At 52.9% G+C, this 17,379-nt stretch overlaps 1 protein-coding gene across 1 annotated transcript in view; it reads right to left on the bottom strand.

The window, feature by feature from the left end:
* Positions 1–4,876: 4,876 nt before the first annotated feature.
* ANKRD11 (ankyrin repeat domain 11) overlaps positions 4,877–17,379 on the bottom strand; it is a 32,514-nt gene continuing 20,011 nt past the window's right edge. The window contains exons 3-11 of the mRNA XM_006860102.1: positions 16,785–16,955; positions 16,488–16,691; positions 15,800–15,942; positions 14,997–15,144; positions 8,297–14,748; positions 7,906–8,004; positions 7,686–7,829; positions 7,381–7,473; positions 4,877–5,062 (exon numbers count right to left, since the gene is read on the bottom strand). Of these exons, the coding sequence (XP_006860164.1) occupies positions 4,877–5,062; positions 7,381–7,473; positions 7,686–7,829; positions 7,906–8,004; positions 8,297–14,748; positions 14,997–15,144; positions 15,800–15,942; positions 16,488–16,691; positions 16,785–16,955 (7,640 nt within the window). The remainder of the gene's footprint in view (positions 5,063–7,380; positions 7,474–7,685; positions 7,830–7,905; positions 8,005–8,296; positions 14,749–14,996; positions 15,145–15,799; positions 15,943–16,487; positions 16,692–16,784; positions 16,956–17,379) is intronic.

Here is a 17,379-nt window from a genome sequence, read left to right as displayed (position 1 = left end):
GACAGTTGATTTACATGGTGGGCAGGGCAAAAAAGGTAACAATTCCTATTAGTGCAGTGATTCTTGCCATGAGAGTAAAGACACGTGGCATGTTTAAGGGCCAGGCACGGCAATGATTTGCCTAGCTTCTGAAAACATTAACAGACAATAAAGCATATGATGGTTGATGAACGATCGCAAAATCAATAACATCTGTTAACTCCCCATTCCCCACGCTCGACAAGCAAAGCAGGAGAAAATCCCTCTGTCTCTGAACAGGTGCATTTAATCCATTTACATTCAGTGTAATTATTGATAGGTATTGATTAATTGCTGCCATTGTTTGTTTTTTGTGGTGTTGCTGCTTCTTTGTTCTATGTGTCTTCCTTTGTTGAGTTCATGCTTTTTGTGTTATTTCTGGTGAGTTTCCTCATAGTTTTAATGTTTCCATGTTCTTGGATTTTCATTTTCTTGGTATGTTGTGACATATTAATTTTCTTTGAGGTTGCCTTATAGTCCATTAACTTTTCTCTCCATTTAGTGCAGTCTATTTTATCCTGTAATTGACCTGATCTTCTCACTATCTGGATCTCTGTTCCTACGTGTTTACCTTCTTTCACATTGTACTTGTTTTGATCATAGACTGATCTCTCAGATTCTCTGAGTTTGTTCTTATAGTTTTGGTCTGTTCTCAACTCTTCCTTCTGTTGACTTAATTTAGGGTGATGCTGCCACGTATGTCAATCTCTGGTTGTTATCTGTTCTTGTTGGTTCTCAGTCCACAGAACTCCCTTTAGGATGTTTTGTAGCGCAGGGTTGGCTTTGGCAAAATCCCTTAGCTTCTGTTTATCCTGGAATTTTTTTTGTAACACCGTCATATTTGATTGATAGCTTTGCTGGATAAAGGATTCTTGGTTGGCAATTTTTGTCTTTCAGGGTTTTATAAATGTCTCCCCATTGCCTTCTTGCTTGCATGGTTTCTGCTGAGAGATCTGAGCTTATTCTGACTTGCTTGCCTTTGTATGTGACACTTCTGTTTTCCCTGGCTGCTTTCAGAAGTGTCTCCTTATCTTTGATTTTGGAGAGCTTGTCTTGGTGATTTTCTTTTGGGGTCTTTCCTTCCTGGGGTTCGTTGAGCTTCTTGAATGTTTATCTTTTCACTTTTCAGGATGTTAGAGAAATTTTCTTTCAGGAGTTCTTGAACTATTTCCCCTGTGGACTTGTGTGATTTTTCTTGTTCTGGAATACCAATAATTCTTAAGTTATTCCTCTTCATGTTGTCCAACATGAATCTTAGATTTTCTACAGAATTTATCCTTTTTCGTGTTTGTTCTTCTGTCTTAGTGGTATTGAGAGATTTGTCTTCCAGCTCACTGGTTCTGCCTTCCATCTCATCCATCTCATCTATTCTACTCCTCTGCCCTTTCAGAGTGTTCTCTATTTCTGTTATTTTGTTATTGATTGTTTGGACCTCTTTCTGTAGGTTTTGAATTGTTTCCAATGCTATATCTATCGTATTTGATTGTTCCTGTTGCACTTTCCTGGCTTCTTCCTTATGTTTCTCAACTCCATTGTAAAGTGTTTTGAAACATTTTATGATCATTTTTCTGAATTCCTTCTCAGGCATTTCCAAGGCCTGCCCTCCTTCCAGAATGGAGTTCAGGTCTACTTCTAGGTCATTTGTCTCAGACAATCTTGTTTCTGGACATGTGCTGATAAGGTCATCTGCTTTTGCTTCTTGGACATGATTAGTGTTTACCTATGGCCTTAATACTTGAGTATGTGTTTTGGTATTTTTTTATGCTCTCTGATTGCTTCCAGGAAGATTTGATCAGGATGTAAGCTTCTCTTTTCACTCTTCTTATTGTTTAACTTTCACAGTGTGGTCTGTTTCCCTGCTATATGGCAGTTGGTATTGGCTGGGTTTTGGTGTTTTATAGAGTGTGATTGTAGGTTGGCTGTATGGCAGCAGTTGCTGACTCTTCTTGTGTAATATAGGGAGACAAAGAGTCCTCCAAAGGCAGAAGGGGGGGCATATAACAGCCAAACACCACCAGCGAAAGAAAAAAAAAAAAAAGACTGAAAAACAGCAAAACAGCAACAACAAAAACAACAAAAATAAGAATAAAAAAGAAAAAAATCTGTTGCCTAATATGAGCTCTCTTTCCCTCCCTACAGCCCTCTCCTTGTCTTTCCCATGTTAAAAAAAAAACAACAACAACAACAACAACAAAAAGCAAACAAGAAAAGTTCAAGGCTTGCTCTTGGGCTGAGTATCTGTTGGCCGTTTGGTTTTAAGTGGAAACTGTCTTTTTAAATTTCGAGGAGATCTGTGCGCATGCGTAGTAGAACCCTCTGAGGGTGGGGCTGGGGTGCCCACTAGCTCAGGCACCCCTAGTCACCAGAATGGAGGTGTGCAGACAGCAAGGGACCAATGAACTGCTACCAAAAGAAAAGAATGTCCACACCTTTATCTCAGCGGTTCTGCCAGGCATCTATGGCCGCTCCGATCCTTCCCCACGTGGTCTCACCCAAGATGGCGGCTCCTGGAGCAGCCGAGCGTCCCGGACTAGAAAGCAATAGATTTCTTGCTTCTGCCACAAATTCCCCCAGCTGTGAGCCTTCCAACCTTCTAACTATTCCTTTGTATGTGGTTCAGAGTTCTGGGACCAGCCCCTGAGCCTGCTTGGTCCTGTATTCTGTGTTGTTCCCAGCACAGCTTGTTACTGCACTTCTACCCACTAAGTTTTGTTTTTGTTTTTTTGTTTTTTTTTTTGAGAAGATTCATTAATGCTCCTGGTGGTTGTCCTGTGATTTATTCCTTTTTCTTCTTCCCATAGTTAAAAGTCTAGTTGACTTCTGCATTTGGAAGCTCTGTTACTACATTCTTTATCTCTTTTTTACTTTATAATTATCTTCATTATAAATTATGTCTCTGGTTCCCAATTCCCAGTCTTTTTGGGTTATTTTACTTTGTGTGGATCAAGAAGAAAAAAAGAAAAACAACAGCAAGAAAAAATATTTAAAAAGACAAGGAAGGGGAAATAAAAATAAAAATAAGGGAAGTAAAATTTTTTAAAAACCTACAACAAACCTAGGGAGGGAAAAGAAACAAATAGTAAAGAATCAAGAGAAGAAAAATAAGCAAAGAAAATCCTCAGACTAGAAAGGCAGAGAAAGGAGAGGGGATAAGTAAAACGGGGAGAGAAAACTGGGGCTGGCACCTGCTCAAACCAAGTGAGCGCATGAGATCTGGGAAGGGTCCTGGTTGGGTGTCCTGATGGCTTAGATGTTGTCTGGGTTCAGGACACCTGATCGGGAAGTAGCTCTTGTCTACTCAGAGCATGGCTGAGGTCAGGGTCCTTACTCCCGAAAGGGGGTCCCACAGGGTCACTGGGACAAGACAGCTGTGTATGGAAGGTGTTCCTACTTGTTTAGGGCTGGTGCGGACCTGAGATACAGGTCTGTGTGTTTTGCTGGTTTGATGGTGTTCACATGACTCCAGATCTTGGGGCGTTCCACCTGGCACCTGATCCGTGAAGGCATGGCTGTGACTTCGGCCAGAGTGATGTCACCAGCCACTGGGTGAGTGAGGGGAAGTAGGGGGGATCTTACCTTTCTCTTCACTAGCCACCGGTGTGTGTGTATCGTGAGGCTACTGACTCAATCACAAGCTGCTGTATCAGGCCAACCAGAAATTCACCTGCCTCCTCTCTTGCTAGTCAGCCATTCACCCTCTTGTCCCTGTTGGTGTTCCGTCCACTTCTGTCTCCTTTCCACTGAAGCTCAGGTTCCACGGTTAGCATTCGTCTTTTTGCATTTAGTCTCTGAAATCTTAGTTGTCAGACTCCTGGAGTGGTGCTGTAGGATCCAGTACTGGACTACGAATCACAAGGTCTGTACTTCAAACCAACCAGGGTTAATGTGCTGGACTGCAGAGTCGGTTTGAACTTGGAAAGCCTATCGGGGTTTCTATGGGTCAAGAGCCTACTCGATGGTGGCTCTTAACAAGCAGGCCTGCTTGGCTCCGAGGGAGACCTCCCAGGACGGTGCTAGGCCTGTGGCTGAACCGCCCCCACCACCCATCTCGGCTCCTGTCCAATCAGAGGCAGGAGTCCGGAAAGGTGGTGGGGGCTTGTCCTGGAATACAGGACCGCGCACACGTACGTCTGTGGCCCCGCCATTGCCTGGGGTGGGGTGGGGTGTCGTGGGGATCACAGGTGTACCGAGAGCATTTTAATTAATTTATTTATTTCTTTACACATAACTGAAAGTGATGTTACAGTACATAAGTTATTTACAACTGTGCAGTAATGTGTTGCAAAATAAATTATCTAGAAGGCAGCAAAAGTACATTGTGAATGTGTAGAAAACTGTACAGCGTTTACGGGATACACTTTTATATGATTATTGGCTCTGTAGTGTTTCAAGTTAGGTTCTCAGAAAGAGAAACAAAATGCCCAAGATTAAAGGAAAAATATACAAACCACGTGGATTTGACTCCATATTAAAAACACAATCGGAAGAGTCCTGGCTCTGTCCCACCAGTGCTGGGTGGGCGGGAGTGCACTTGGACCCTCCGCTTAGCCCAGAAGCCTTAGGTTTCGCCCGCCTCCCCCAACCTCGAGGTCTTTGTCCACGCGAGGTGGTGCCTTGGTGTGTCCTGTAGTCGATCAGAATGGAACACGGATCTGAGAGCGCTGGAGACAAGGAGCGCCATGATGTCCGTGTCTCACCCGCCCCTCATGTCCCTGTCATCACGGCTGGTGGCTGAACAAAAGTGCAGTCTCCCCTCGGCTCTGCCTCCCGACGCCGCGCGCCCGCCCGCCTCCTTGCAGCCCGGCCGTCAGCACCGCGGGCACCCTGGAGGCCGTGTCCTGGCCAGCCCGTCGCTGCGTCACGCCGGCAGCAGCACGAAGTCATCGTTGACATCGACCATGGGCACGTAGAAGGAGGGCACCTCGTTCACACACAGCGACTTGTGCCCGGCAGGGTCCAGCTCCTGTACCTTCAGCTGCCACTCCATCCTCTGCACAGCGTTCAGTGCCGCCGCCTCGTGCTGTTGCCGCATCAGGAGACACGTCTGTGGACAGACAGACAGACAGTACAGGGAGGGGCTGACCTGGACCCCTAGTGCTCAGCAGCCCTGCCGCCGCCTTAAAAGGAGCTACTAGGAGTCCTGGGATGGTGCTGTGGGTTAATGCACCAGACTGCAAAGCCGTTTGATTTGCAAGGTTGGTGGTTCAAGCTCACCAGCTGCTCCTTGAAAACCCTATCCAGGCTCGCTATGGGTTGGAACCGACTCAGCAGCACTTCACAACTACACAACAACAACTAGCATAGTGGCTTGTTTGGTTGGCAGTTCAAACCCAGCAGCTGCTCCATGGGAGAAAGGTGTGCTGGTCTGCTGTTGAAAGAGAAACACTGGAGAGCAGGCTGGGCCCCACAGGGTGGCTCTGAGTCGCAGGCAAGACGATTCATTTTAAAGAGTAACGAGCCGGCACAGAACAGTGGCAGTTTTAGCATGGAGTCCCCGAGGAGTTGGCTGCCGCTGGCGGGGTACACCCAGGACTCGCCTTCCTATGGGGCCTTGAGATGTGTCCTAGACAAAGGTCGGGAGGGAGTCCAGAGTGGCTCTTGAGATCCTCCTTTCATGAGAAGGACCTGGAAGGAATGCCTGGCCAAACTGGGGACAGTTTGGGGTACTTTAAAACCCACAACACCCAGAGCATTACGAACCTCAGCGCAGACAGCAGAAGGACTGAGTCTGCGCATGCTCACACTCTGGGGACGGGGGACAGTGGGGACGGCTGTCAGAGTAGAAGAACCTGTATGAGGGGCCAGTCTCGTGTCTATAAAGTCAGTCTGTGGGCACTCATGCCTCCCATTACTCTGTAGTGGCTTCTGGTGTGACAGTTGTGACAGAGACAAACCATGTGTGCTGGTCCTGCCCTGCTCTCAGGACAGATGGGAGTCTGACGAGCCTGGGAAATGCTACACTGACTGAGGGGTTGGTGGACTGGCGTGGGGTCCAATTCCCTCTAAAAACGTTGATGCTTGCTGTCAGTGAAGCAGCCCCAACCCAAGCAATCCCGTATGTGTGTGTGTGTGTGTGTGTGTACACCAAGTTGGTCGCCAGCCCTGCCTTCCGAGCACCTCTAAGTGGGCTTCAACTGCCTCTACTTTTCAGCCTCTACTTTAGTAGCTTTAACTCCACCACAGAGCAATTCCCTCTTCAAACTTCCATGGTTGGCTGGTGGCAGGTGGTGCCAGGTGGGGTTGTCTGTGTCTTCCCCATGCATACACTGTCCCTCAGGGCTCCCTCTTGTGATTTCTGGTCTGCTGCTCCCTGTACATATTTCTAGATGATAGTTTTTATGTTGTAAATGAGGACAAGTGACATTTTCCAAGTTGTGTGGAACGATAGGATCAGCACTGGATTGCTAACCACAGAGTCGGTTTAAACTGCAATGTGAGCATTTCAAGCCCACCAGCTGCTCCTTAGGAGCCCCATTATATAGGTTGCTATGAGTCAGAACCAACTTGATGGCACTTTTTTGACTGTACCCTGACTACCAGAAGAACGAACAAATTTGTCCTGGGGAAGTATAGCCAGAATGCTGTATAGAAGAGAGGATGTGATATAAGGGGTCTTCTGAAAGACTGTAGAAATGCCATTTTTCCATGAACTTTTTGAGCAGTCCCTGGAAAAGGAAACCACGGTTAAAGTAGGTGGTCAGCGAAGAAAAGGAAGACGCTCAGGGACGTGACTTGACATAGTGGCCTCCAAGATAACAACTGTGCGGGTGGTACAGGCACGGGCGTGTTCCACACTGCGGTGCATGGGGGGGTCAGGGCTGCTGTCCCTCCGAGCAAGGCTGTGCTGTTGGCAGTGGTCCACAGCCGCCGCCTCTGGCCTCTCACCAGGGACCCCGCACGAGCTCCGTGGGACATCTTCCTGGAAGGCCCAGCATTTCCTGGCCATTCTCTTCCATCTTGTTGTCCTTTTGGTTTGCACGCTAAGAAACGAATGTTCTGTGGCATGTTTAATGTGTTCCTGTTAAGTGCTGTTGTCGAGTCGGTTCTGACCCATAGCAACCCTGTACAGGGTTTCCGAGGAGCAGCTGGTGAGCTTGCACTGCCGACCTTGCAGTCCTTTAAGGGCTTTGCAGTCTGGCGCGTTAAGCCACAGCGCCACGCCAGGACTCCACGAAGAAACCCTGGTTCCTGCCTTAGGTTCTTGTTCTCGTGTCAGGAAGAAGCGCTGGGGGTGAACGCAGGCCTGCTGCTCTCCTCTCAGTGTGGCCACACGGTAAAGTGGAGCTCAGGGATTGTCCTGTGCCTTTGAGGGCCAGGACCTCTCTTGAGAGGTCTGTTCAGGAAGCAAAGGCACTAACTAACCTTCATGCGGTCGTACTTGTCGTCCACATCCTGCAGCCACGAGATGAACTGACGTGCGTTGAACCGGTCTCGCACCGACTTGTTCTCGTCCCCCTGTGGGAGAAGTCAAGCACTGAGCTTTTATAGGGAAGCTCCTCCCACAGCTGGGGGCGAGGGGGGGTGGGCGTCACAAGAGACCTGGTGGCCTCCTGGTGTGGCCAAGCCCACCTTTTGTTTTACACTGAAACCTGCCAAGCGGGGCCATCAGGGCAGCCAGCAGAACAGGGGGGTGGATGGGGTTTGTGCGTTTCCTGCTCTAAGCTCACCTGGCTCTCCAGGGGCATGTTGTAGACCTCTGAGTCCAGCAGCATGGTGCAGGCGCTGAAGGGCACCGCTTGGTTTGCAATGGTCCTCGCCGCCCGGCAGTGTACCCGCAGGATCTCCTGTTCACAGGACACGATCAGCTTCTCCTGGAGGGAGGAGAGTGGGTGAGCCTGGACGCGGTGTGGCTGCGTGGCACCGTGCCCAGGGCCCTGTGCGCCTTACCCGCTCGATGCTGTGTTGCAGGCGTAGCTTCCCACGCACAGCCTCCTGCTGCTTGAACAGCTCCTTGAGGGGCTCCGCCAGGGATGGAGGGGGCGCGATCTACAGGCAGAGGGGGAGTTGTCGGTGGACCCAGGTCACACCTTGCCCGCACTAGTGAGCGAGCAGGTACTGCGGTCCACGTGGTGGTGCTGGCCTTCCTCTTTCCAGGCGTGAGGCCTAGCTCTCAAGACCGAGACACCCCCACCCAAAGGAAACACCACCTCAGAGAAGAAAGCCCGCGGTCACCAGGCGGGTGTGTGGCCAGCCTAGGAAGTAAGATCAGGCGTGCTGAGCAGTAGAGGTTCCCGGGGGCTCTCACTGGGTACAGCGGGGTCTGGGTCTGGGGACTCACCACTGGGATGTGAAGCTTGCTTAGGGGTTTGCCGTCCAGGAGGTAGGAGCCAGTGTAGGTGACGTACTCGGCGTAGCACTGGGGGGCCTGGGGTGTGATGTAACACAGGATCTTGCGCTTCTCCTCGATCTTCTTGCGGATCTGCAGGTACTCGAAGTAGGGGTTGGCCCTGTCACTGTGGTAGGGTTCAATGGCATCCAGTTTGATGGCGTCCACAATGGCGGCCAGCGTCTGCTGGATCATCTCCCGCGTCTGCTGCGTCGACGTGTTCATCTGCTGCTGCAGCTGCTGGCTGGAGCGCTGGAAACGGCGCTTGCGAGGGTGCTGGGCCTGGGCATCCTCGTCCTCAGGACTGCGGCCCTTGGCTCTGGGGGCCGGGGCGGCGGCCGGCAGTTCCCTCTCGGGGGGCGGTGTGCCCTGCTTGCCCTGGCTGGCCAGCATCTGTGCCCGGTTCCTGGTCATGCGCTGGGGAATCTCCTCGACGCGGGGCACCTTCGGGGCCTCTGGTGGTGGCTTTGGGGCGGGCTCTGTAGCTTCCGGCTGGATTCCGCCTGCGGGGGTTTCTGCCTGGGTTCGGCCAGTACTGTCGGGGAACCCAGCCCCATCGAGAGCCTGGGCCTCCTCATCAGCAGGGGGGCTGTCCAGAGCAGAGTGGGGTGCCACCTGTGGGTCCATGGCCTCTCCTCCCTCGTCCCTGTTCCCTGCTGGGTGGGGCTCAGTGGGCACCCCTGCGGGTGCTGGATCAGAGTCCTCAGGGCTCGTCTCTCCTGACACGTTTTCCACCTGCACCGCAGCATCCAGATGCGCTTCCGCCTGGGTCTGGTCTGTGGGCACAGGCTCGGCACAGAGCTGTGTGGAAGCCTGGTCGGGGGTGGGCTGCTCTTCAGCAGTGGAGGTGGGGAGGTCCCCCCCACTCATGACCGTGGGTGCCCCTGATGGGGCTTGTTCCAGGGGAGCAGCGGGACTCGTATCCATAGGTCCCGTGTCCACGTCTGAAACGTCTTTTGTTGGTAGCGGAAGTTCTGGCAGTGAGAAGGGTCCCAGGTCTAGATCATCTTCCGGGTTTGTGAAGGGATCTGGCCAGGGGACCGGCTCCTCTGGACCAAGGGCAGAGAGGCCAGGGTTGCTGTCCAGGTGGTAGTTGTCCAGGGGACCCAGGGCCTCCACCTGAGCTGCAGTGGCCACACACGCAGGCTCAGGGGGTACGTTGGGGGCCGTCTCCACAAGGGGCTTGCAGTTGCTGAAGAAGGCCTGCAGCCCCGAGGAAGGGCCATACGGGGCTGGCTCCTCTGAAGGCGAGACCCCCACTGGGACCCCTTCCACCATGTCCTCCTTGGCCTCTCTGAGTCCTGGTTCAGGGACCGACAAGGGGAATGCCAGAGGAGAGGCGGGGTACGGGGGCTCTGTGGCAATGAAGGGCACGGGCTCCGTGGGGCAGAAATGTTTGGGGGACTCAGGGAGTCTCTGAGGGGATTTCAGCAGTAGCTCCGCCCCCACAGGGGGCCAGCTAACAGGGTTCTCGGGGACTCCCCCGACCAGGGTGGTGAGGGAGTGCTCGGTAGCTGCAGGGTGCGCCCACTGGCCCGGGCTCTCCTCGGTGATGACCGTGTTGAATGGGCCCTCGTCGGACGGCTCCAGGTAGCTGGGCTCCGGGGGGATGATGGCGGCTGTGGCCTGCTGGTCCTCCGTGGCGTCGAGTGGGAGGCCCAAGTCTGGCGGCAGGGCCCCTTCCAGGGCAGGGGCCACCAGCTCATCCCTGTGGGAAGGCGGCGAAGACTTGGCATGTAAACTAGAGAAGATGCCCTCTGGGGACGGGGTGGTGTTGATGGCAGCGGCAGGTGCACAGGGCAGAGTCTCCCCTTTGGGCGAGGGCAGCCCATAGTCGGGGGAGTAATACCCAGGAGACAGGCAGGGGAATTTCTCAGGGGCGGCAGCCACTTTGTCCTCAAGCAGGTGCCGTGCTGGTGAGTCGTAGCTGGTGGTGGCAGGGACACTCTGCTGCCGGAAGAGCTTGTCCCCGACACTGACTTCCTCCTCGGGGGTCCTGCGTGTGTCCACGGACACTGAACGGTAGAGATTTGTGGGTAGAGTCCGCGTGGGGGTCTGGCTGGGGTTCTCGGGAAGACCGCTCAAGGCGGCAGAGAACCTGTCGAAGAAGGAAGGGGAACAGGTGCTGGCGGGTGTGCTGATGGGCTGGGGGTCGGCGCAGTCGAACATGAGGTCGGAGTAGTCGTCGGTGCTGCAGGACGGGGTGCGGGGGGTGTGCATCACCTCCTCATAGCTGGGACATGAGACCACAGAGGTAGGGGTGGGCACCCCGGTGGGCCGGCTCTGGTCTGGCCTGGGGGAGGCGGGCAACACCTCCTTCATCTGGGGTCCCACCAGCCAGTCCCTGGGCTCTGAGCCTGCTCCGGGGGGCCCTTTACTGTCGCCCACGGGCGTGGTCGGAGCCAAGGCCGTGGAGTCCTTAGGCTTCTTGTCTCGGAGCTGCGTGTCCAGCCCCAGTGGCTTTTTTGTGGGAAGCTCCAAGCTCTTCTTGCGCACGTCCTCTGCTGACTTGGTCTTGTCCTTGAGCTTCGGGTCCCCTGACCGGTGCCGCATCTTCTCCATCTGCTTCATGCGCTCCTTGTGGCGCTTGTGGCGCTCCTCGATCTCCAGGTCCTTCTGTGAGAGCATGCGCTCAAAGCTCGTCATCATCAAGTCCCCGTCCCCGAGCAGCTTCTCGCGGGGCCTGTGCTCCTTCCTGCTGGGCTCTCGGGGCGGCAGCAGCTTCTCGCTCCCGTTGCTCAGCTTGGCCGAGTCGCCCTTCTCCTGGCTCTCCTTGAACTTGTCTTTCAGCTTGGCCTCACCCAGCCGCAGACTCTCCTCCTTGGACTTGTCTTTGAAGTTGGTGTTGGGGGGATTGTCCTTGGGGTGCCGCTCCCGGTGTTTCTCCTTCTCGTCCCTCCACTTCTCTCTGTGTTTCTCTCGCTTCTTCTTCTCTCTCAGGACACTCAGGGCGCTGGAGCCGTATGGTTTTAATTCTTTCTCTATTTTCTTGGAAGGCTCTCTTTCAGAATCGTTTTTCTTTTCAGTTGAAAACAACTCCATAGTCTTCTCTAGCTCGTCTTCGATGTCGCCTTTCGTGTTACAGGACAGGCCATACGTGTCCCCGTCCAGGAAGTCCTTTTCGTACTGGCTGGAGTCCTTCCTACTGCCCGCCGTCTCCTTGTAGTCCTCGCTGCGGTCTTTCTTCTCTTTCCGCCCCCTTTCTCGGTCGTGGCTTTTCTTGGATGAGGATGAGGAGGAGTGTCTGTGCCTCTCTTTGAGCTTCTCCTGCAGGCACGAGCCCTCCCTGACCTTTTCCTCGGGGGGCTCTGAGAAGGACACCTCCAGCAGGGTGGCCGGTCCGGGCTCCTGGCCTCGGTCGGTGAAGCTGTCAGACGAGATCTCGCTGATTTTATCATTGGAGTCATCTCGGTACTCGTGGAGAGCTGCTTCCTCCAACTTTTCCAATAAGCTCTTTTCCATGTCGGCACTTTTGGAAGCCTTCCTCTCTTTGGAATGCTCCTTGTGCCGGCTTTTCACCTTGTCCTCAGCCGAGTGCTTCTTCTCCACCTTTTCACAGAGTCTCTGTTTGCTTTTCTTCTCCTGAGTGGAGTCAACTGAAGTTCGGTCCTTCCTGTCCTTACACTTTTCTATGGACTCTTTGTCCTTCTTCTCCTTGTGCTTGTCCGAGAGTTTCTCTCTCCTGTCTTTGCCCCCTTCGCTGACGCCTTTGTCCTTTTTTTTGTCCTTGGGTTCTTTATCTTTCTGCTTCTCTGAGGAATACTTGCGGTGCTCCTTCCCCTCCTCTCTGTCCTGTGGACCCTCCACCGCCTCCCCGAGTTTGAACCCGCTGGCAGCATACTCCTCTTTTTCATCTTCACTCTCATCTGTGAAGATGTCTGCGATATACCAGCTTTTCTCCTTGCCCCTTTTTTCATCTTTTTTTTCCGAGAAGTCTTCTGAGAGAATCCCAGGATAAGTCTTCTCCCTTTTCTCTTTAACTTGATCAAGGGAAGGTTTTCTTTCTTTGTCTTTGCTATGTGTATCTTTATGTTTGTCCTTCGTTTCTTTTTTCTCCTTAAAACATTTATCAAAGTCTTTGTCTTTCTGACTCTTTTCAAGGAGGGATTTTTCATTCTTGTCCTTGTCACCAGACTTGTCCTTGTATTTTTCTGCTTTTCCTTTCTCTTTTTTTTCCTTATCGAGACTGTCCTTCTTGTCTTTTTCTTTCACCGAATGGTGTCTTTCCCAGGACTCCAGACTTTTCACAAAGTCTGAGTCAGACTTGTCCTTGAAAAAACTGTCACAGCTGAACTCTTTGAGCTCCTCTCGGTAGGTCTCCTCAGGCCTTGGCCTAACTTCTTTCCTCTCCTTGGTGCTCTCGAAGGAGTCCTTTCTGTCCCTGCAGATGTCGCTTAGATCCTTGTCTTTCCGCTCCTTGGCTCCGTCCACAGACTCTTTCCTCCGCTTATCCTTCTCTGACAGGTAGCCGGGGAGACCTTTATGCTTCTCAGTTTGGTCTTTTCTCTTGTCGGCATTTTTATCCAGATAGTCCCTGTCTTTCTTCCGAAAGAAAGGGTCTCTGTCGCTGCGCCGCTCACCATGGTCCCTCCTGTCCCTGTTCTTGGCCTCCCGCCTCTTTTCCTTGGAGTCCTCTCTGGCCGTCCCCAGGATGAGCTTGGCCACGGACTCACTTTTCATCTCCCGGAAGTCGGGCACCGGAGAGTCCCAGCTGTCCTCCCCTCTTCTGAAGTCAAAGGATGAATCCGACAGGTCAGAAAACCACCGCTCCTGCTGCTCATCGGAGAGGCTGAACTTGGTGTCTTCATTCTCCAAAAACTGATTTTTATTACAATACTCGTCAAAAGCCGAATCGTCCCGGTACACTTTATCTTTTTTGAGTTTGTCTTCTTTAAAAGTCTTTTCCTTCTCTTTGGAAAGTTTGTCCTCTTTGAAATCATTCTTCTTCTCTAGTTTTGAGGGCCTGTCTTTGGACTTCTTCTTCCTTTCCTCTTTGTACAGCCTCAGCTTCTCCTCCTTTGGGGATTTCTCCTTCATGATTTTTTCCTTTTCTGACTTGTTGGTGCGATCTTTCTCTTCTCGGTAGCACTTAGCGACATCTTTACTCAGATCTTTGATTCTCTTGAGTGATTTCTCATCTTTGGAGACCTTTATTAGTTCATCTTTAAATAACCATTCTTTGTCTTCTGACTTCATTTTGCTTAGTTTCTCTTCTTTCTTGAAATGGTCTCGCTCATGCTTTAATGCCTTCAGCTTGTTCTCAGTGGGAAGATCGTGGTCTAGAAGGATGGCCTTGTCGGACTTTTGCTTGGAGTCCTCATACTCGTAGGTAAAACTTTTCAGTTTCACTTCCTGGCTGACCGAACACTGTCCTTTCTCCTTGTTTTTGTGTTTATGCTTTGTTTTGTGTTTTTTGATGACCTTCCCCTCCTTGTCCAGCTTTGGGATGGCACCATCCACGCTGGCGTGAAACATGCTCTTCTTCTCAGAGAAGGCGCCCTTCCTGTGTTCCCGCTTCTTCCGCACAGGTTTCAGGGACTCCAGGCTGGAGGCCTCCGAGGAGCACTCGGACTCACTCGTCAGCCGCGTCCTCGTGGAGTCGGACAGAGAGCTGACCTCTGACCAAGCGGGAGAGGAGATGCTTTTCCAATTGTCTGTCCTCCAGTGCCTGGTGTGCTGTTCGTTGTGGCTGGGGTTATGCTTCTGGGAGGCTGTGCTGCCATGGGAGGAGGTGGAGGAGGCGGAGAGGGAGCTGAACAGAGAGGGCTCCTTCAGCACTAGTGGGGAGCCCTGGGCGCAGCCAGAGCTGCCAACGGAGCCATCGTCCTCATCGCTGCCCAGGGGCTCGCTCTCAGACTCGGAGGAACAGAACTTGTCGCTCCTTTTCCCAAACCGCACTTCTTTGCCTTTTGTTTCTTTCTTTCGCTTCTTTTTCACTTTATTTTTTTCTTTCTGTTGCTTAGAACTAGAAGACTCTCGTGTTTTATTACTGGGCAGCATTGTGTGTGCCGACAATCTCAGTTTTTCTCCTGTCCCCACGGTGACGCTCACTTCCTCTTCATCTGACGTGTCTGACAAGATGCGATGTGCAGCTTTCTTTGGTGCAATTGTGTTGTTTTTAGTGTAACTTTTAACTTCCATTTTGGGTATAGAAATAAAGCTGTTGGACTTAGTCTCTTTCCTGTAATCCTTTTTTAACAAGTGCTTATCGTCCACAGGAGGGACCCTGTCTTGCTCGTCATCCTCGTCAAACTCGTACTCGTCCTTGACGGGGGTCACCGTTTTCTGGGGCTCTGGGTTCTTGGCCTTGTGCTTTAGGCCCTTTTCAAATTCAGAGTCTGTGTTATTACCATCCACCGAACTGGATGGGGCAAATGAAGGTGCGTCTTCCTCCTCTGAGCTTTCTGCTGGGGAGAGGGGAGAAGTGTCAGAAGGCATCTCAGAACAACACCCCCAAAACTCAGGCCCTGTGCAAACTGCTCCCCTTGGGCCTCTGGAGAAGCAGTGGACAGAAGTCCAAGGCTGACCACCAGCAGAGGAAACCAAACGGAGCGTTTGCTGAGAGACAGTGTTCCCTGAGCCCAGACGTTCCTGTGAGCGCCCAGTGTCCAAGGAGGCTCTCTGCCCTGACACCCTCGTTCCTGGGCCTCACCGGTGGAACTTTCTTCGCTGGATGTGTACGTGCCCTTGCCCAGCAGAAGGTTCACCATGGTTGGGGAATTGGCAACTTTCAACGGGGTTTCTCCTTTCCTGTTGCTTTGCTGAGGGTTCCCTCCATAGCGTAACAACAACTTCACCACCTGCAGAAGGGACAGCTCGTTAGAAGCTCTGAAACGCCCACCCGCTGAGTGAGGCCACCCAGGCTCTAGGGTTCTGGTCCTCCCGGAAAGAGGCCCCGTTCCTCGCAGTCCTTCCTTCACTCCTCCGAATGCTCTCACAGTGCGCCCTGAGAGGAAACATTACGGGGCTCGTCTTCACCCCGAACAGCCCTTTTGGAGGCCTGGGAAAGTCTGCTTTCCTGCTGCTTTTGGGCAGAGCCCCCCCATCTCCTGCTGCCTGTTGGCCTAAGGCCCTTTGCACCACTTAGGGCCTATATAGCTGACTCTGCCTCATACTCTGACCCCTGGGAGATACCCTGTGACCACACGGGCCACCATCTTCAGGGGCCTACTAAACTGCCCGTTTAGGGGGACGTTCTGTTGATCCGGTCATGTTCGTGGAAGTTTAGAGAATTAGGGCATGACCCCTCCCTGTGTAACCCCTCTAGGTGCCAGCTCATAACCAGTCTCTCCCGTCACCAACACCTGTGCACCACATCGTGTCCTGAATTCCTTAGTACCAAATCATGCAGGTGGCCCAGAGCTCACCTCTGACTGGCCCCCTCTCCCCTGCCTATGTTGCCTCACAGGACGAGAGGCGTTGGGCACATTCCCAGCTGGGGGACCCAGACCCCACCTTGTAGTGTCCGTTGTTGGCTGCATCATGCAGGGGCGTGTCATCATCCAGGCCTTTTGTGTTCACCTCGGCGCCTGCTGCCAGAAGCTGCTTTGCGACGTCGTAGTAGCCGCGGTTACAGGCCTCGTGCAGAGCTGTCCAGCCTGGAGACAGACAGCCATGACACATGCTGCTTGAGCCCAGGGCACCCTCCCAAAAGGTCTGGGGGATGGAGCACCCATGAGCCGTGGCAGCCACGCCTGGGTCACACAACAGAGAGCAAAGTGTCTAGAAGGAGACCGCCTCACATACCCCCTTCTCTGGAGACAGGGGCCCCGGCTGAGCTCCAGTAACGGGGCCCTAACAATGACCGGGACATTTCTGCTCTAGGTGTTCTAGCTGATGTCCTTTTGTGAGGGGTGATGTATGTGGTCTGTTTGAGAGGGCCTGAGACACCCTCGAAGTCACTTCTCATGTGGAATGAGTTGTCCCAATTGTCTTGAAAATAACGAATATTAAGAAAACAATCTTACTTTGAAACTCTTTCCAAGAAACACCATCAAAGTAGGTGCACTGAGCCCCAGGCTGAACAACGCGCCCCCCCCCCCCCCCAGGCTGTGCTGCCCCACTGAAGCCAGCCCTATAGCTGGCTCGTGTGCACCAGGACCCTGGGCCCTTGACTCTGGTCCCCCTAGCTGGCAAACAGTACCTGCGAAGTCCTTGACATTAACGTCCGCGCCTTCACTGATGAGCTCCTTGATGCGCCTGGCGTCCCCTCGGATGGCAGCCCGGTGCAGGCGCGTCTCCCCGCGCTCGTTTCTCTTGTTCACTTTATCTTTGGTTTTTGAGGCAGAGTTGGGCGTCCCCTTCTGACACACTGCAGACTGGGCGGGGTGCTTTGGTGTCGTGTCTACTGCAGAACAAGGGCAGGGCAGAGCGTCAACAGCCATGGGGGAATCTCCAGGGGTCCACCCTCTCCCTGTCCAGGGCCACCCTGTCGGCTCACCTGGGCTGTTTGCAGACTCCTCGGCGGTCATCTGCATGAGGAGGGCCACCTGCTGGCGCTCGGAGAGGGGGTAGCCAGCTCGGATCCCAGAAAGGCCCATGCCGAACAACAGGCCGGCCTTGCGCGTGGCGGGCTCCTTCTTGACTCTCTTGCGCTCGGGGCCCTGCTTTTCTGTGAGGCAGGGAGAAGGAGACACGTCATGGCTTTCTCTCAGCAGGCTGACTGACGGCTGACGGACGGAGAGCCAGGCCAGGAGCGCTCAAGCTCCCATTGCCCCTCTCAACATGGAGACTGTGAGACCAGCTTCCTGCCAGCTCTGCCCATTCCAGGACTCTCCCAAGCCCCAGACGATGGCCATACACAGCAGCCAGGCTGGGCAGCTGGGGTCAGCACCGACTGACACCAGGTTCCTAGACAGAGGTGTCTAGAGTCACATTCCACACCCCCTACACCTCCCTCCGACAAGCAGTGCAAATTATAAACCGACAAAAATTGTTTAACGTAAGCCAAGGCCCACGCGTCGGTACTGTACCTTTCTTCTTGCTTCTAGGAGCCTCCATTTCATGCCATGGTGCTTGGAGGGGCGCACCGGCCT

This window comes from Chrysochloris asiatica, unplaced genomic scaffold (assembly GCF_000296735.1).
Source record: "Chrysochloris asiatica unplaced genomic scaffold, ChrAsi1.0 scaffold00037, whole genome shotgun sequence".
In the NCBI taxonomy this organism is placed as follows: Eukaryota; Metazoa; Chordata; class Mammalia; order Afrosoricida; family Chrysochloridae; genus Chrysochloris; species Chrysochloris asiatica.
The sequence above is the reverse complement of the archived record's forward strand: the minus strand, read 5'-3'. Positions and strand labels throughout refer to the sequence as shown.